At 41.7% G+C, this 20,646-nt stretch overlaps 1 protein-coding gene across 1 annotated transcript in view; it reads right to left on the bottom strand.

The window, feature by feature from the left end:
- Window positions 1-1,467: 1,467 nt before the first annotated feature.
- aff2 (AF4/FMR2 family, member 2) overlaps window positions 1,468-20,646 on the bottom strand; it is a 178,974-nt gene continuing 159,795 nt past the window's right edge. Inside the window, exons 10-21 of the mRNA XM_070444094.1 lie at window positions 20,464-20,623; window positions 18,125-19,249; window positions 17,621-17,736; window positions 14,738-15,014; window positions 14,075-14,211; window positions 13,654-13,717; window positions 12,428-12,564; window positions 11,969-12,040; window positions 10,498-10,591; window positions 10,127-10,167; window positions 8,440-8,669; window positions 1,468-7,372 (exon numbers count right to left, since the gene is read on the bottom strand). Of these exons, the coding sequence (XP_070300195.1) occupies window positions 7,251-7,372; window positions 8,440-8,669; window positions 10,127-10,167; window positions 10,498-10,591; window positions 11,969-12,040; window positions 12,428-12,564; window positions 13,654-13,717; window positions 14,075-14,211; window positions 14,738-15,014; window positions 17,621-17,736; window positions 18,125-19,249; window positions 20,464-20,623 (2,575 nt within the window). The 3' untranslated portion in view covers window positions 1,468-7,250. The remainder of the gene's footprint in view (window positions 7,373-8,439; window positions 8,670-10,126; window positions 10,168-10,497; window positions 10,592-11,968; window positions 12,041-12,427; window positions 12,565-13,653; window positions 13,718-14,074; window positions 14,212-14,737; window positions 15,015-17,620; window positions 17,737-18,124; window positions 19,250-20,463; window positions 20,624-20,646) is intronic.

Here is a 20,646-nt window from a genome sequence, read left to right as displayed (position 1 = left end):
CAACACACAATCTGTGTTTACGATCCATGGAGGTATCTAGAGAATATATTCTGTTTGAAAACGGATTACCCAAAAGGTAATTTTGAAGAGGAAGAGCAGTATACAGTACTTATTAGTTTGAGTGTACAATTTTTCAATGTGTGGGAGAGAAAAAAAACTGTTCCTTTGGATTAATGCCAGTGATAATAGTGTCATGTGTGGCCTGTAGCATGGCCCATACATTTTCCTTGGRAAAACAGACCCTTATTTAGTTGGCTTGGCATGCATTTGTATTAAGCAGTCTACTTAGACATACATCCTGTCATTTAACATGTAGCCAGTTCCTCCTGAATTTCCCGCAGAGAAAAAAAATCGCTCACCAGATTAATGAGACGCTTTGACTTGTGAATTTGCAATTGTAACCTGCAGATATATAGCTGTAGCAGTTGAAACATTACCTTTCTGGTGCGCAATGCATGGAAATGTATCTTTGAGATGATTTTATTGCATGGTTACCTTAAGCAATTAAATCAATAAATCTTACTTGTCAGCAGGCTGGCTCGGTGCCACAGACACATTAAATGCTTAGAGTCAGTAAATAGAAGCCTTTTTGACTCCTCATTTGGGAAATTATTTAGCAGGTGGGATTCCTGTCCCCACAAAAATACTTCCATTGGCCTTTTTAAACACTTTAAAGAAGCCACTGCCTTCCAATGCATCAGGATCCTCTTAAATTAATAAGGTGTGCTGGAGCATGCAAATTGTTCCTGCAATGAATAAATACGAAGCCATTAGTTGCGTAAAGAATGCACTGTAATGAGGACCAGTAAYTCCCACCACAGGCTAATTCAGATGAGAACCAGTGTAATGCTGCTGATTACAGGGGATTTATCATACCGGGAGATACAGATACAATTTCATGTCCCCCTGTGAATGTGTGTGTTAAGTTCACCTCTCCTCTAATCATATTCCTGTCCTGTTTCTCTAATCCCTGTGTCTGTTGTGGGAATCTGATGATGGCGTTTACTGTGGAGAGAAAGAGTTCATGTTGAGTTAATGTTGTGATGGCAGTCAGTAGACTGGTGTGACAGGACTGTTGCTGTACTATCTCACATCTCAGGTGACTGTGTGTTTCCCCTCAAAAATGATGGCCTTGATTATAAAACAGATTATATAAAGTTTGTTGTTAAAATGTATAATTTACTATACTGACATTAGTTTGGGGAATAAATGGTAAATCCTAAATACATAGCTAGCCGGTTATTACATTTTTATTGTAATATTACAATTCTAAGGAGACTAATGGTATTCTCACAAGTCGTTAAACGAAGGGATGCAATCATTAAAACGAGATGCCAACGAATCATGATTTAACTCAAGGCAACTCTGATGTAATGTGCATTCCCCAATTAAATTCATCAGATACTTGATAATGGTATAACCAGAAAAGTGATTGGAAATGAAATAATAGGAGAGGAACAATTTCACCAGTTCATACCGTTTTTATTCAATTTTTTTCAGACATTAAACATTTAAAAACAACATAACTATCATTTAAATGTTTGATCATTACATAAAACAATTTTATTATAAAATACAATAGGCAAAAATAATAATAAAAAATGGCAGAACTTGTGCAACACATTTGAAATACAAAGCTAACCAGGCAGGAAGTTTCTTTGATACATAACGCATTTTTAATGAATCCTTACAACTATACGTTAATAAATCCATAGCATAACAGTTACCCTGCTCTGTACAAAAAATAACAAACTAAAAACTACAGCATGCCTGAACTAAGACAACTTCTGTCTTTGAATTTTCTGTTTACAACATTGTCCATCTTTAAACTGTCGACAAAACGTCAGTGAGAGAAAATACAACATTGTCCATCTTTAAACTGTCGACAAAACGTCAGTGAGAGAAAAGGCTATTTACTTGGAATGGTAACCCTGTTCTTCCCTGATGTCTGACCAACATTGTACATCGTTTAGGGAATAGGTAGCATTTAAGTATTATATAAAGCTTGATCCTTGAGGAACAGTATGTCATTGGGCTAATTTATGGATATCCACATTGCTAACTGTTTTATAAATTAATTGCTTTTAGAACACTGTGAAGGATTTATATTAATGTAACAATGCTGCATTTCACAGTTAAAATGGATCTGACTGAAATGTTGCCAGAACTGACAGTGATTGTTCCATATCTGAAAAACATGTTGGTTAAAGTAATTGAGCAGTTTTATCTCTAAGGCTTGAACATAGGGAACTGATCTTTGGGAAATCGCTTTACTTTTCACAACAAATTTGTCCATCTGCAACATCACAACGTTACAGAATTTCAATAATACTTTCAGAAATACAATTGTATCAAAAGCACATGATTTTTCTTCAAATGTGTATCCCATTTGGTTAATAAATGGCTGTAAATTGTAGTTAATCTATTTAAGCAAGTAGGAAGCACAGCCATGATAAGTAAATGCCTTTTTTCTGTTGTTGACTGGAACTGTACATTAGTTAATATAATCTTGTTGTCTCTCTTTGCAAAATGAAGTGGAGGAGGATACAGAGAAATGACACTCCAGGTGACATTGGAATGACTGAAACGCCAAGGTCACACAGGACAGACTACCAAAAGATCATAGGTTAAGGGGTGGTAAGATGCCACTGGTCAGCAATACACTCATGTCAAGGCAATGGATTTCCAATGCATTTTTGTCAGCTTTGGGCAGTTAAAATAAGTAATATATATTCCATATGGTACAATCCTTTACACCAGAGGACATAAACCATAAAGCACCTCATCATTCTGTACAGATATAAACAGCAAAGGGATCTATGGATAACTGTTCTTCCCTAACGCATGTCTGCTACTGCTTTAAGACACCAACAAGCTGAATGAAGGGTTTGACATATAGTTGAATGAAGCTACATATACCAACTGTTGACTTCAATTTGCATAACCACCACTTCTGGTGACCGAAGGTCAACATGCACTATTGTTAGTGACACCAAATGACTGGCAATGGTTTGCTGTCACAGACACAAGCCATTTAGATTACAAAATTACACTAAATTATTCTGCTAATAGGTATGTTCATGTGTTATGAGAACCCAGTCCAAGTTGTATCAGTCATATTAAATATGACACAATATTCACTGAATATGAATCAACATTGAGTCATACGGTCGTTAATTGACTAACATGGTGCGGTGCATTGTGTTAACTAAGTGTTATTTACAGTGCTTCATTTGCAGAGCGATCAGAATGCTTCCAGCTGGGACAATGTAAAGGAAAACTCCACCCAGAAACATTTTCCATGATATGATGCTGCATCATGTGATGCCAAACGCGTTATACCGGCTGTAAACTGTATTTTTAAAGTTATATATCTTTAAAAAACGTGATTGCTGACAAGCAAAACCTTTTGGGACTACATCAACAATGTACTATTGAAACAAATGCCAAAAGATAGTTTTTGTGTGGAATTTTCCTTTAATTGGAGATAATTGTTCCCAATACTTGTTTTCAATGTAGTGGAACAATTGAACAAGAGATAACAAAAACACCAAAATGACAGACTTCAGCCAAGCTATAAGGCTCAGTGTTGTACTCACTCACTCCAGGAAAAACAACAGGTTTAAAAAAAAAAATGATTAAGAACATGATAAATATACAACAATTTGTAACACAATAATATTGTGTTGATAGTCTGTCAGAATTCTTCTAGGTATAATAATAATAATAATAATAATAATGAGTTTGATAGCAGAAATGGTTGGTTTTGACTCCCACTGTGCTGACATCCCTCCTTGTCTCTGCCTTAGATGAGCCTGATTTGTTTGCATTGGAGCTAATTGCAGTGAACCTAGGAAAATATCCTTTGAACGTTAACACTGCATGAGGGCATAACTCTTATTGATTCTGCTTTTAAGTAGCGCCTGATTGTAATAAATACTGTTCAGGCTTTAAACTGAGAAGACGCAGAAGGTGAGCTGCACTTCATACTGTACCTACTCTAGCTAGTATAGTTTACATATTTTTGTTTACTCTGCAATGCATCAAAGATTTGTATGCTATTTTCAATAAAATTCTCTAGAAGTATTCATTTTAAAATGAAAATTCCTGTATTCATAAATCTATCTAGGAAATATCAACATTTGTAGCAGCAATATAAAAACAAGCCAATTAGGGACTCATTTAATGAGTAGTAATTCCTTCCTGATATGTTATCATCATCACCTGGTTTTACCAAACAAAGGACTAGGTCACACCATAAATTGGCTTGTAACACTGCCAGTCCAGATGGCACCTCATTCAACGTTTCACGATTTCCTTGTTTTAGACATAAAACCGTATATTTAAAACAAAAACTGATTCTGTTCTCCCTGGTAGGCATAAGCCAATTTGATTCAGCCTTTCCTCATTGTGGAATGAATGCAAAACATTAGCTGCTCCTCTTCGGTGCCAGACTGGGGCTGAGTATGGAGCTGGTTGTTTATATCAGATGATGGATGAGAGAGAGTGAGAGAGAGAGAGGAGAGAGGGAAGAGAGAAAGAGAGAGAACAGAGTGCCAGTGCTGCTTGGTGCTGTTGACTAGCTGCCAAAGGGCCACAGATTTCCCTGACAGAATGGCCTGTCTCTAGCGTGAATAGGAACAGCTGGGAAAAGCCACTGGAAGTGTACAAACTGCTTCTCTCATAGGGGCAAAGACAGTTGGCTAATTTGGACTGGAGGAGAAAATGTGATCATTTGCATAAAAATGATGCACATGCTTCATTTTCCCTCAACTCAACATTGACTGATAGTTATGAGATTATTATCACAAGTTGTTGCAAAAGGCAAAATGAAAAATGCACTTCAGATACAGTACAAAGAAAGTTTAAGTTGTTAGGTTTGCTTTCATATTTCTCAGTTCATTTAGTTACATTAACACTGGTGTAAATATTGCTATTACCATATGGTGTGGCATCCTACAGCTTTAAGATAGATTTGGAATTGAATGAGCACTGTTTGTGAGGTTACAATAGCATGTAGGCTCCAACACTGTTCCATAAAACAACACTGAATGACATTAAATCTAAATTAGACAGTTAATGGATCAACATCAAGTGATTTTTGTTTTATCAATAATTTGTTCAGTCTCTTCTTGTGACATTCCGAAACACTTAATTTGACCTAAAATCAAGTGATAAAAACTCCAAACATCGTTCTAAATGCCAGAAACACTGAACGTGAATTAAGTGCATTTGTCTTTTGATTCTGCTCTTGTTCTAAGTAACAAGATAATTAACACAATTAGCGCTATCATCCAGCTATTGCTGTAAATGGGTTGGAGTGTTAATCTATTGATTCTAGGTGATCACAGTAAGTCACATTAAGCATTTACATGTTTAAGCGTTTTTGAATATCCTGTTCAGCATCCTCTAAACAGTAACTGAGTTAAAAATTTGATACATGTAAGTCACACATTTGCAATTTTAAAGCCAAACTTGGTATCATACTTGCCAGTAAAAAGTACATGAATAAATTGTGGTTTTATGAAAAAATCTAATATACCAATATGGTATGGAAAAATCATTTAGATTCATTCGTGTTCTTCAATATAGACTCTTAATAATTTTCACCGGATACGGAGGCACTTTGTTTTATCATAGTGAAAATCATATTTCACACATAGCCATGGAGATATGGTCTACTGAAACACACTGTATGGACTGTGCTATAGAGAGAACGATTTGGAATTGACAACCAGCAATAGAGAATCCATCCCCAAATCATCTCTGCACAGTGCAACACACACACTTCGCTTCAGTTCATTCTCTCACATCACATCCAAATAAAAACAAACAACAACAAAGCAACCATCAAACTTCCTCCTCAGGAAAACTGCCTGTATCTCATATAGATGGCATACAGCATGTCCATCAAGCCAAGTTTAAATCTAGGACGATCAAATGTACAACTATGCACATAACACGTAAGAAGTGTTACTATGGATTATGCTTTAAAACTCTACACCTCTCTGTGGACATGCACAACTGAACCAACATTTAATACCAAAAGAGATGCGATATACAACACAGCAGTTATTGTAGACATCGAAAAGACAATGGAAAGGTCCTCTGTAGCGTTACTGGATTCATTGTGGCGTACACTGTTTGTGGTGGTGCTGTAACAGTGATTACGCGATTCATATGAATTTAAACACAGTCTCAGGTGGTGCATCACTTTATGTCTTCCCCGTTCCCTTAGACCTATGGAAAATCAGTGCTGCTTTGGAATAAATCCGGCCTCTTATTACTGTAGGTACAAAAATGACATCAACCCAACAAAAGAAAACACATAGACACCACCAACCTCTAGGGCTAAAAGACACGATCCAGATCAGTTGTTATCAGATCTGCTGTAGTTGACTACATTATTATGCAAATCCCCCCACAACTAGAGAAATTGCTTGAGGTGGCAGATTGAATTTGATTATTTGTTGTTCATTTCCAATGAGCAACAAGTCATGGAATTATTTCAAATTATTTGTTGTTCCACTGGGACTTATGGGTAGACATTGACGAACCGTTGCTGTATTTATTATCTGATGTGAGACTGAGGTTTGATGGATCATAAATAAACACCACTATCAGATAGTAGTAAAGACAGACTTTTCCAACTGGCTTCTGTCGGCCAGTTCATCAAGGCATTGACAAAAACAAAACAATAAAAATAGTTGATACCACTTATAACTTCATGAGAAATCTGCCTGTTGGAATGGAGGTGTGAACTGTGAACAACGCTCCAGGCGTTCTGAGAGGGCCTTAGTGGTGATCAAAACGACAACAGGGAAATCACATGGCTCGATCTGGCAGAAAACAACCAAAACAACCACCATTCTTCTCCACACAGATCCTTCTCTTCTATTGGCATGCTTTGGAGACAATCCCCAGGTCTTAGGTGGTCCTTCCATTCACTTTGGGGTTTGGATTTCACTATTTTCTTTCCACATCCAACAGAAATGTCAACTTTGTATTGAGAGACAAGACTGTGCAGTAGAGCTGATGATGACCTCATCATGATGACCTCTGACCACAGAGAGTTGACAGTCAGTGGGGCTTTCTGGCTGGCAGAGTGTGGTGGGGGCCCTTGGGGCTGGAGTCAGATGGCTGGAGACTGGGGGTTGCTGGGGATGCTGGCTGGTAGAGGTAGTGATGGATGTGTGATACAGACAGACAGACATACAGTGGCAGACAGTTCAGTTCTAGTTCCAGCAGCACTATAACATGTGGGCCTCTATCCGTAGCCAGTGCAGTCCTTGACGTATGTAGCGCACAAGTTCTATCATGCTGCTGTGTTGGCTCAAAGGTTCCATCATTGAGTCCAGCTCCTGAAAGAACTCTGTAGAAGGAAAGGAAGGGGAAAGAGGGTGAATGAAAGTGAGAGTGAGTGTTGTGTGTGTGTGTGTGTGTGTGTGTGTGTGTGTGTGTGTGTGTGTGTGTGTGTGTGTGTGTGGTGTGTGTGTGGTGTGTGTGTGTGTGTGTGGTGTGTGTGTGTGTGTGTGTGTGTGTGTGTGTGTGTGTGTGTGTGTGTGTGTGTGTGTGTGTGTGTGTGTGTAAGAAAAGATGACAAGTAATAGCATAATGAAGGCTCACATTTATGCAGTCTGTTGTCCATTCCTCTCTTTCCTCCTAATAAACAGTGAGTGACTGAGTCCTGGAATGGCTCAATCCTAAAAGTAACAGCTCTAGTGATCAGTATTTTGCTGAAAGGCCCACCTAGGCTTTATGGTGTCATAACTGCCAATTCCTGTCTCATTTCCACCAAAGACACCATCCAACAGACTCTAATTGAGCCCGTTATGGGTGTCGACAGAGAGGAGGAGAGGGTCAGATCAACTTCTAATGGGGTACTTCTGAGGCTGCGAGAGAGAGAGAGAGAGCTCTCGCCTCACACAACCACGTAACATGTCCCTTTAATCAGCTAGGCTCAGATAACGGATGGGAAATGACAGAGACACGACACATCAAACCCTCCATGCACACAGTCAGAGGGGGGTGTCCTCAACATCTCTGGTGGTCTCTCTCTCTCTACATTCACTCACTGATGACAGTAAATGTAAAGGGTTCATCTATTCTCCACATCTAATACAAATAATGCAGAATACATGAGTACATAAAGAGACCATCCTGAGGGTGATAAAAGGATCGTGGCTCCTAACAGTTAGGAATAATTAGTCATTTATAATGACTGTGTACAATGAAAAAAGGAAAATATAGGATAGCATATCAAAAGTGAGGTCACTGTTGTATGAAACTATTACTGATACATCCCCTACGATTACAACAGTACAATTTATGCTACTACTATACACAATCTGCCATTGCGGCTAATACTACAGCTCCAATCCAAACATCCTGTTCTAAAACAGAGAGAAGCTGTGTTGTTTTGTGTCCAGTCTCTAGTACCTTGGCTCTCTGTGGCGAGCTTCTCTGCCGTGTCCCAGTGCTCGTAGCTGCGGAGGATGTTGTTGGTGATGTTGACGTGGCTAGCGGCCATATGATGGATGCGCTGGGGGATGGCCACGTTGCTGGAGGCACCGGAGGGACAGGAGCCCGCAAGGCCAGGGCCCGTACTGCTGCTCACCGAACTGACTGGGGAGGGACTCAGAGACAGGGGCGACGGGGTGCCTGTGCTCCTGGGAAGACAGAGAGACAATACAGGGGTTAGAGGTTAGAGGTGAAAGTTCAGGGCACCACCACAGAGATAATACTGTACTGTACAACCACCGGACACCAGGGTTAAGTTTAAGCCCCATGCTTTTTGAAATCCTTAAAATGGCTACTTACAGACACGAAGAAAAAAGATAGTGGAGACATTGATAAGCTATGGCAGCTTCACAAATACTATTCCTCATACTGGCTTGTAATGTTTAGGACACTATCAACTCAGGTATTACATACTGTATATACAGGGAGTAACGTGAATTATATCTACAGGGAGTAACGTGAGATCACAATGAGGCATTTCCCCTTTGAGAGGTTTTTCCCTTCTTAGCTTTCTGACCCAGGGAGACTGATCAGGGAGATTTGAACTGGGTAGGTTTACATTTAGCCAATACATGTTATTTCGTCAGGCTTAACCACTCTTCGTCAGGCTTAATCACTAATGCTGATTTGAACTGTATGAACAGCAAACTGGGGCTTTCTCAGCTTGACAATCACGGCTTGATTTTCTGTCAGCCTGCTTCAGCCATCAATCAGAGGACATATTTATCAGTCTTTTAGTGCCAAACCCAAACAATCAGGCTCCAGGTCCTGTAATTCAACACTAAATTGAAAGGCGCTCGCCCCGTGAAGTTAAATTATGTTCCCTGTCAACAGTTTGCCTCTCTCGGCTCCCTCTCTAGCAGGTTGAGTCTTTTCCTCAAATAAATAAACCCTTGAAGGAAAAAAAAGAAAATAAGGGGAAAAAAGATTCATGATTGTCAAGGACAGAACAAACAAACTGTGGGAAAGGAGGCCAGAGCATAGTGGAATCTAATGTTGATTACAGTTGCAGCAGGTAGCGGAGCTAACCCAAGCGGATTAAGAAGGCCAGTTTGTGGCTAATGTGACCATGGTGAACTGGAGGCGACTGCAGGAGTCCTAGGAGCCAGTAGGATCTGAGGCTAATTGCTTCTGACAGCTCATCTCACAGCAGAACAGCAGGGCCGGTCAGTGCTGTGGCTGAGGGCTAGATCCCAGCCCTGGAAAAGACAGGCTAAAGGAGCTCACAGTCACACACAGAGGATGGCTCACCGCCAACTCCCAGACACACTGACAAGCCCCACGGTAGCGCCATGGTAAGCTACGAACCCAAACCCAAACGCACAGGGTGGATCAGCTAGGTTCAGTTGCCATGGAGCATCCAGAAAAACAGTGAAGCAGTGCGCTCATCTCATGCCACCAGTGTGATGTGCTAGAAGCTGGAAGTCACAGTGACAGAGGCTCTGTCTGTCGTGGCCATTGTCTGAACAAAGCAGTCACCATCTGAGAGGCTTAGCTTGTTGCTTGGCCAGGAGTAGGCACATACATTGTTCTGTTCTGGGAAAGATCTCATATAAAGAAAGGATTGTGATGCAACATGAGATGAYTGAGGTGAAATGTAACTCACTTTCCATTGGCTCCCCATGGCGAAGGTGCTTGGGAACTTTTCTGGAATGGAAGAGGTTTGTGAGAGCATTATATTTTGCAGCTCTACTATACAAACATATTGCATAGCTTAGAAAATCTATTAATGCATCTCAAAAAGCTCCACTAGAATAATATGCAACATACTTAATTAAAACAGGCTTAAACACACACAATTTATGGAGATCATTGATAAAGTAAATTTGCACACTAATTGGAAAAAAATGTATGGCTTTTAATAACCAACATGCAGAACTAATGAGTATACACAACTCAACACAAATATATATTACATTTAGAAATCTTAATTCGCTTTACTCCTAGATGTTAGAATTAGAAGTTAGAGTTAGTTACCTTGAAATACTCCATTAGGGAACGGGAATACTTTACTGCATGGTCCTTCTTCAATTTGAACATTCTCAAGTACAGGAGGGATAAACAGCGATTGCTATGGAGTTAACAAAAGAATAACATTAACATGAAATACTGGATCTTATACCGTGTATCTAGCATTGACAACATTACATATATTCGTATTACTTATGACCATTAAGCACAAGAAGATAATAAAAGAATAACAATAAGGAAAAAGTGTTTTCTAACTAATTAACTTTGCATATCCATGATGCATGACTAAATAATCTTGTTGTCAAACTCTATCTCTCTAATAGCTTGAAAATAAAGGCTAGAAAACAGAGGCTGCAGCCTAGTAAATCAGATCCCAGTAGCTTCCCTGCCAGGGACCTTTGGTCTGCAGATCCAGCCTCAGTGCCATGGGGGGGCTGACCTTTCAACAGTGTGCTGCTCGCCAGACACCAGATGCTTTGGACATATGCACCACCCCACGACATGACACTAACACTCAGGCATTAATAAGCCATCACTGCAGTACACTGCTTCCTTGTTTCCCCTATTCTAAACCACATCAGTATGTACAGTACATACACGTGCGCACACACACACACGCTCATACGCACACACGCTCATACGCACGCACACATGCACGCACACACACTTTGCCCTCTAAAACAAATTATACACGGATGGATCGTGTCAACCAGTGTCAAATATTTGAATATAATCTCTAATGATGTCTGAACGGTTTACTACCACAGGAATTATGACCTGGGAGTCTCACTCCTACTCTCATCACTGTCTACACTGCTATGACTGAGAGCCTAACCATAACATTCTAACCATAACATTCTGCTCAGATTATACAATCCATATGACAGGCAGCATATAGTTTTTCCTTCATCTCCCCTGTAGCAGTGTGGCGAACTGTATATGTTTATAGTCTGCTGCCTGCTGCCAGGAAATCTTTCATTATCCCTTAATAGCTTAATGAAATACAAGAATAATGATCCACTTTAAGCTGATTAAGTGCTTTAGCAGTGTTTTAAAGCTCCCTTCAATATCCATCCGATTGTCGGGGAGTGATGGCTGAGTGGAGATTTAAATTGTGTTTGAGTGAAGCGGCGGATTGAGCATCTAACGGGTTTGGAAGCCGGCTGGATTTTCTGAAATCAACCCAAATGCCCACACAGGCTAGAGTTTGTAGTCCGTCATCACATCCATCAGTGCAATGTTAGGTCTCCTTCAACCACCATTCAGTCATCAGACACACACACGCGCACGCGCGCGCACACACACACACACACACACACACACACACACACACMCACACMCACACMCACACCCACACCCACACCCACACCCACACCCACACCCACACCCACACCCACACCCACACCCACACMCACACACACACAAACACAAACACAGGTTTCACATCCAGATACAGCAGAGCGAAAAGAAAACTCACCACAACACAGCTAATTTCTTCTCGGCTACAGTTGCTGAGTGACTTGTAAAGTTCTTTAACCTCATGGCATACCTTCAAAAGCAGAACAGACAAAAACATAGATCATATAATTAATTCATTTCAATTCAAATAACAAAAAAAGAGCATGACTCAATATCCATAAAGCCAGGGGATGTTCCATAGAATGACCGGCCTTGTGTCATTTTCTGTGTCTAATAGTTTTTGAAGAAAAGATTTCAATCAGCCATGCATGAATCCCTGGGTAGAATGATGAGCTACAAGGTCCATCTATTTTCATTTTCACTGCCATTAATAAAATGAGGGCCGCTAATTGCCTTGACTTGTGGGGTAGACTGGATTAGCGATGGACATAATGATGCTCATTTTCACTGAGGGCAGGTGGGGATACCTGGCCTGAGCGGGGGTGGGAGGGAGAGACACATTGGTGGGGACACAGACCTGATGAGTTCAACCGTCTCAGAGTACATAGTGTATGGAGACTTGGCCTCTAGCGGATCCCGCTCCATGGCGTTGCCACACTCGATGAACGACAGCGCCCCATCAGTATAGTTAATGGCTTTGCCAAACTTCTCCATCTGTGAAGAAACAATGGAAACATTGAATAAGATCAGCATTAGGTTCACAACACTACACGGCCACAAATGATTCTCCTCATTTTGAATCATTTCCCAAAGCTTCAAAGCTCTTGTGAAAACAGATAATAAGCAGATTTAATCAGAAGGAAAAATAACAATGTCACATTAATGTTCGGGGAACATTCTTTTGATATTTTTCTATTTTCTGGACAAAAAAAGTATATATATGCACACGGAGCCAAAATACAAACCCCAAAGTGCAGACAACAAATAATAGGCATATGACTCATAAATGCACATGAGTGTAAAATAAAATAGATTTACACACCACTCTCCACTGAAAGCACCTCTTAAGCAGGTTCTATCCATTTTAAGTAAGCCCCTTTTACCACATACGACCGGGCTGGTGGAAGATTCATTACAGCTCAACGATTACAGTCATGTAACAAGGGCAATCAATTCCCTTCACTTTGTATTCATGGCTGGCTTTACCTCGCAGATCAGATTTATGCCCAAGTGGATGTAACTTTCGATAAAGGACAATGTCTGGGGAGATAATTGCTGGAATCCAATTATTAGGGCCCTATGAGTGTGTTGGTAAATCACGCCCGTCGCCTAGGCCCAAGCCCCTCTTTGAGGACATTGAAGAGGTGTGTAAGAGCTCCTTTTGTGATAGATCACACATCCTCACTTAGAAAAGGCTACAGGTCTCAACAAGGGCTCTACTCTATCCTCTGCACACCTACTAGCATTCTTCAGCTAAGACCAGTGTCTGTCTGTTAATAAGAGCTATTCAGCAGGAATACTTATTCTCTAATAGGCTCAGTAAGAGCTGCTGCTTGCTAATGGCACATTGGCATGTATTTGATAATGGTATTATCACACTGGTCTCTGTTGCTATTCATATTTGTGATGTCACGTGACTGACTAAAACAGAGTGTGTTTATTGCCTGGCTCAGACAAAATACAATCTAAGGAAGAAGAACAATTTCGTTTGTGTAATATATCTCTATCAAAGTAAATGCTGAATTAAATGTTTGTAATACATTTTCAGGTGCTGTTTTAAACTGTAATAAAACAGCAGCTTACCAGTGCATCTGCTTTGTGCTTTAGTTTCTTGGCTTCTTGCATGCAGTAGTCTGCGTTGTGAACTCTGTGGATAACAATTACAGTGAGACTTTGGTCAGTCTTACAGTATGTTAGAAATACAAACAGATCAGTGACAGAAAAATGTGTTTGCCACTTTGCTGCAACTGGATGGACTGCAGTTGTTCATGTTGTAGTTGTCCTCCACATGTTATATATGTTTCATTTTGAATTATACACATAGAGGAACTTAACTCTGTAATCACATCCCACAAATGCTTCAACATGCGGTGACATTTTAATCATGTTTGAGACTTAAATGAGTACATGCATCATGACATTAAAATGACATGGCTGTGCATTCGGGGGGGAAAAAGGGTGTTTTTCGAGTGTTTGGAGAAGTTAGTTAGTTACTCATACATACGTGTTATTGAACGTTAGCTTGGGCCTTCTAGGCTCCATGTGGTCCATGGACAGAGATGACGGGTTGGACCAAACGTCAGAATCGGAGTGACCGTTGCCATGGAAACTGCCAGACGGCTTGCTATGGGTATCTTCCTCCTGTGAGATGGCAGGGCCAATTAATATGATAATTAGCATCCAGCAGTAAGTCTAATAATACTGTAATGATTCATACTGGTGATTTGGACTGCTGTTACTACGTTGTGACCGTGTATTTTTTCTATGTCCTGGCTTTAAACATATTCAGCACGYGGGATCCATTTTCTTCTCTTCAAGGCTGTTTTGAAATCCCTCCAAAGGGTCATTAGATTTGCAAAAACACAGGAAATAGTGGTAGTTGCTGGAGCAAAGAAATAATCTGCAGCAACAGCCTCATCTACCAACTTCTCTACACAACAAATTATAGAAGACATATTTTATTAGCAAACGAGAGCAGATGCAAAAGTATCATACTTTAAAATAATAAACCATCCAAAAAAACAATAAACCCCAAAATTGCTCAGTATTTAATGATAGCAATACGACAGTTTTAAATAATATTTTACAATACTGTATAATAATGCCCAAGAACAACTACAGTATACATTTTTGCTAGTTTCATCATGATCAGCTTTCCCCTACTTACACTGCTTGTCTTGGAACGTGAGAAGGATTTGCTCTCTCCTTTGCTGCGGTGCTTGTGTGAGGAAGAGGAGGATGAGGAGGAGAAGTTGGGCAGAGAGCAGCTGAGGGTGGGTAGCAATAAGGTGCTGGTGGCGCTGCTAGCACCGCCCTCCTGGCTGAAGGAGGAACACTCGCTGGTCCTGCGCTGGCGTATAGGGGGTTCGTCGGAGAGCGGAGAAAGCAGGGGAGGCAGCAGCTCTCGCTTCTCCTCTCTCTTCCTGGGCTGTTTCCTCAGAGAGCTGGGCAAAGACACATACAGGAACATTTATGAAATGCTTATGTATGGTTTATGAAGTGTTATGAATGGTTCATGAAGTGTTATGACATCCGTATGTAGACACCCTTTAAATAAACTTATCGAAACAGACATAAAAGAAGAACATTGCTTGGCCTGCTGCCTCTCTCTGTTGCTGTCATTCCATGTTATTCACTACAATACTGGAGAGGGACGGCAAGTTCTCACAGCCTTTGAAATGCCAGCAAATCTCATGTCTAATGTCATCAAAGTGGTAGATGGATGAAAATAATTTAGAAATTACTTGACTGTTTTAAGGCATTTGTAAAATTGGGAAGGACAGACATTATGTACAGGGCTCAAAGAAAACAGCTGGCCCTAGACAGAATATTCTGTTTGTTAGAATGAGTGATTATTTCTGTTTTTATTATAAGGCTAAATCAAACGCAGCATTAGCGCTAAGGCATAGAGTCTGTACTTTCACTATCAGTTGGGTTTTATTATAGAAGGTTATGGTGGTAACGCATTTTGGAGACTTCAATTACAATAAAAACAGTACATGAGTAGATCAATGATATTTAATATAACTTCAACATATAATTTTCACTTGGTTTTGGGTTAAAAAAAAGAAGGTATAAAACCATAGAACTGTTTCATTTTTTTCCCAGTGCCTCTGACCCTCTAAGGACGCAGCCCAGAAATAGGCCTATAAATAGCCCTGTAGTGCACTGACGGGTCAAAATATTGATTGATCAGGCAGTGGAAAGGCAGTTTGTTATGACAGAAAGCACTTTTGCTTAGATTTACAGTCCTTCTAATATCCACTCCTGCTCCAGGAGCCTGGCCCCTCACAGGGGAACACAGCAGACTGCAGTCTGTATCCAGGTGGTTTCTCTCGGTATAGCTGTGTGTGCCCACATGGGGCTTCTGTTAACAATAGTGTTCTCTATGTTAACAGATAAGAGGCAGGTGGAGAAGTTGCCTTGAATACTTTCCCTTCCTCAAAGTCAATAAGGACTTTAAAAACCACCAAGGACGTACAGTAGTAGCGAGAAACCTGCTACTATATTTCTCACATTGTTTGCAACAATAGATTATTTCGCCTCCCTTTCCCTAAACTCATGGGGATTTGATATACGAGAAAAAAAATGCTTAGCTAGCACAAGAGCGCCTAAAGCACTAACAGGGAAAATGCAGTCAGAAAACCTAATTAGGATTATGTTCCTCAGGTTATTTTTGAACAGCAGCATATTTTGTCTTGTTTTATGAGCCTGAAAATGAGCAGAATCCCGGTCGGTCCGTTTACAGCATTAATAAAAAGCATCTTTACTCTCCAATCTGAGCAAAGATGCTTTTTATTAATGCCATAAATGGACCGACCGGGGTTCTGCTCATTTTGAGGCCAATCTGATTAAAAGGGTGAAGATTTGCTTTGATTTGATTTAAAGGCTACTAGGCAGGTCATATTTCAGCCCAGACCAAAGGGTTCAGCATTTCTGCACTAGATACCAGTGCCAGCTCATATATCATAGCTCAGGTAATCATATTAAAGATATGTGTAGTGATTAGTGGTGAAGCTCAGTGGACACTCCGTCCTCCAGACTCATTCTGCTCAACCCCCTGACCCTTGTCACCAGCGTCCCTTCATCGAGCAGTAGGTCTCTGCAGCACTAATTGAATATCTAAAATTAGCATTAGCTCTCTTGTCAGTGTCACGTTACCTTAATGCTGGAGGACACAGGACACTGTAGAGAGAGCTCACAATAGCTAAAGATAAATGTGTAGGGGAGCAACCTCACTTCTCCTGTATGTCCCGGCCTGCTCTCTGAGGAGGATCTACACTGGTTGGACCTTGCCTGAGGATGTAGCCATTCACAACACATACAGTACTACCATACACTTAGGAAATATAACAGCCTGTAATTACACTGTGGCAGTGGTGTAAAGTACTTAAGTAAAAATACTTTAAAGTACTACTTAAGTATTTTTTTGGGGGGTATCTGTACTTTATTTTACTTTTTATATTTTTGACTACTTTTACTTCACTACATTCCTAAAGAAAATGATGTACTTTTCACTCCATGCATTTTCCCTGACACCCAAAAGTGTCTTCTTAGCAGGACAGGAAAATGGTTAAATTCACGCACTTATCAAGAGAACATCCCTGGTCATCCCTACTGCCTCTGATCTGGCGGACTCACAAAACACAAATGCTTCGTTTGTAAATGATGTCTGAGTGTTGGAGTTTGCCCCTGGCTATCTGTAAATAATACAAAAATAAGACAATTGTGCTGTTTGTTTTGCTAATATAAGCAATTTGAAATGATTGATATGTTTACTTTTACTAAAGTACTGTATATTTAAAATCAAATAATTTTACCGGGTGACTTTCACTTGTACTTGAGTCATTGTTCTATTAAGGTATCTTCACTTTTACTCAAGTATGACAATTGGGTACTTTTTCCTCCACTGCACTGTGGACACCCATAATGACTATGTACATCCCTCTAAACACTTACATAACATGATGCTCTACACATTCCTTTTCTCATCCGGTAACCATAGTGATGTGTAAGTAAGTACTGCTGTGAGTGGTTCGGCGACACTTACTCGTTTGTGCTAATGTTCTTGTGGTTGTGTATCGGTGAGATGCATGGGGGAAGAAGCAAGGAGTCTTTCTCCAACCGTAGCTTCTTGCTTCCCCCGACAGCGTCACAATGGTCCATCTGAGGAACACAGAAACAAACAGCTCAGTTAGCATTGAAAGGGAAAGGGGAACACCTGGTCAGAATGCATTCAACCGAAATGTGTCTTCCGCATTTAACCCAACACCTCTGAATCTGAGAGGTGCGGGGGGCTGCCATAATCGACATCCACGTCTTCGGAGCCCGGGGAACAGTGGGTTAACTGCCTTGCTCAGGGGCAGAACGACAGATGTTCACYTTGTCAGCTCAGGGATTCGATCCAGCAACCTTTTGGTTACCGGCCCAAATTGAACATACTACTAACACGTTTCTCACTGCTCCTCCACTGACACACTCTAACCATTATCCTATAAACCAATACCAGCCACTACCAATAGAGAAAAAAGAGTGAGAAAGATTCTATGCTTGCCTTGTGTTTCCTCTTGGCCTTGCTAGGTGGTTTCTCAACAGGGGTAGACTGAAGACTGGCGGGGGACTGTCGTCTGTGCTTAATGCTGGGTTCACGTGGTTCCCGGGGCTCAACTTTCACAGAAGGGGGCTCAGGGGGGTCCTGCCCTGGAATCTTAGACAGGAAGCTCAGCTCGATCTTCACCCACAGTGACTTGATGTCCTCAAAGTCCCTGAGAGGGGACAGCAGTTTGTTCTGGACGATGGGGACGGAGGAGAAGAGGGGGTCCCCTAGGAGGTCCATGGCCCCAGGGTCTGGGATGGATATGGAAGAGCTGCAGGTGCTGGTAAGGCTACTGACAGTCAGGATATTGCTGTTGCAGTCCTTGGCTGCTTTGAGAGTCTGCAGACTGCTGGGTCCTGGACAGGGAGGGTTATGGATCTTGACCAGCTCCTCTGGTTCAGAGTGGCACTCAGAWGACGAAGACTCCGTCTCGATGAACTCCTTGGACTTGGGRATGATCTTGCTGGGCCCCCTGTGCTTCTTCTTTTCCAGGACTGGGGCCAGGGGAAGAGGAGCTGGAGTAATTGTAGTGGTAGTGGTGGTGCGAGGCTCCTTCCTAGGGGCAGTCTTCCCACTGGTGCTCTTGGTCCTGGACTTGGGCTGCTCCAGGAGGGATGGAGGGTCCTTCTCCTTGGGGGTAGTGCTGATGATGGGGTTGATGGGCTTGGACCAGGAGGTGTGTTCCTCCAGGCTGGACGAGCGCTCCACTTTCTTCGGCTGTTTCTTCCCCAAGCTGCGCCTGGCTGGGGCTGGCTCCACCGCCACCACGGCTGGGGATTTGACCTTTGAACCCTTTCCCTCTGAGACTTTTGGTCCAGTCTTAGGCTTGGCCTTCTCTCTGATGGGGCTGAGGAGGGCCCGTTCCTTGGGGTCGGTCGGGGCCAGCAGGGCGGTGGGGCCAGGCTTGCTCTTCCCTGGGGCCGGGCCCTGGTCCTCTGGGGCCTGTTGGCTGTGGTCAGGCTGGGAGCTGCTGAGCCCATGGCTCTCTCTCTCTGGCTGGGTATTGATAAGTGCTTTGTTGTGTGGGGTCACTTTGTTCAGCCATTTATCCAGCTGCCATTTGTTTGTTGATGGAGGTTCAGGCTGTGAGAGAAGAAAAGCAGAAAGGACAAAGAATATACAGTTAGATCCAAGTTTGGTTTGATAGTAGACTACGTAGCTTCATAAAACACTGTGTTGACTCATGAAAGTAAAATGTGATAATTCAATTGTCTCTTCAGAGTTATATTATGACACCCGCAAACCAATGACAACATTTTGTGATGAAGCGGCCATTAAAATAGGCTCTCATAAACTCATGAATGACTGAGTAGTGCTCTCCCATAATTTCCTTGCGCCATTCGGCAGTCTCTGAGTGCCATGTTTTCATCAACCATGCTATCTCACATCGTTTGTTTTCTACCATTATGCCCCTAGACAAGTATAAATCTTTCATATGAAATCATAAAGACAGTCTTGAATGATCTCCTAAATGATAGCAAATCATTCGGAAAGGAAGTGCTGGAAATGAATTGACTAAGGAATGAAGCATTAAAACCACCGAGTGTAAAGCTGGGGCTAACACACACACTCTCCAGTCTGATGCAAGCATTCATAAAATTTAATCTTCCACACAATTTCATCTGTGAAAGCCCCAGCCTTTACATCCCATCAGTTGGGGTGGTGGATTTAAGCTGTTCTGGGCAGGGGGATTTTGGAGTTAAAAGCACCTGCAGCAATACTACATTAACAATCTAACATGGCTGCTGGAAAACACCTGGGCCCTCCTGAAAGTCTTTAGTAAACCATCAGTAGAGTGCACTTTGAGAGGAAAATAGACATCCCTAAAGACAGACAGGGCCGTTTCCTGGTCCTCCTGGCTGTTCCCATTGGCTGTTCCCTGGTGGACAGGAAGTCACACGGTCTGTAGAGGGTGCCCAGATGCACTGTGGTAAATATTTACCCGGGTCAAACAGACTGCCCCTCTGTGGAATACAACTCTGCCTGGTGCTTTAGCTGCTTTAGGTGTCATGCAAGTCWACAGTGGAGGTCTAAAACAAGACGGTCTCCTAGTTTAATCCTATCAAAATTATAGGGATATTAGAGYAGATGGGAAGTTTTCTCCCCTTGATCAAAATGTTGTTTTAGTGATATTAGATGGTATTAGTGTAATATTGTGTCTTTCCGGAGCCTAAAATAATAGGGTACATGTTTCCCTATATGGCATAACACTGGTTGAGTATTGGTTGATAGCACAGTTAGTTTTACTCTGACTCTGCTTGGTTGGTACAGTACAGTAAGGAGTGATTGTGTTGTACCTCTGGGGTGGCGGTCCGGGAGGCCCCGTTACACTCGCTGTCACTGGAGCTGCTCTCACTATCTGAGTCTGACTCGGAGCTGCTCTCTGATTCGCTGGAGCTGCCCGAGGCGCCGCTGGAGAGGCCCGGGTCAGTGGTCCGAGACGTGGCCACAGGGATGCTGGGTACCAGAGAGAGAGAGAG

Source organism: Salvelinus sp. IW2-2015, linkage group LG6.1 (assembly GCF_002910315.2).
Source record: "Salvelinus sp. IW2-2015 linkage group LG6.1, ASM291031v2, whole genome shotgun sequence".
NCBI lineage: Eukaryota > Metazoa > Chordata > Actinopteri > Salmoniformes > Salmonidae > Salvelinus > Salvelinus sp. IW2-2015.
Note: the sequence above shows the minus strand (reverse complement) of the source record. Positions and strands in the feature narration are given on the sequence as shown.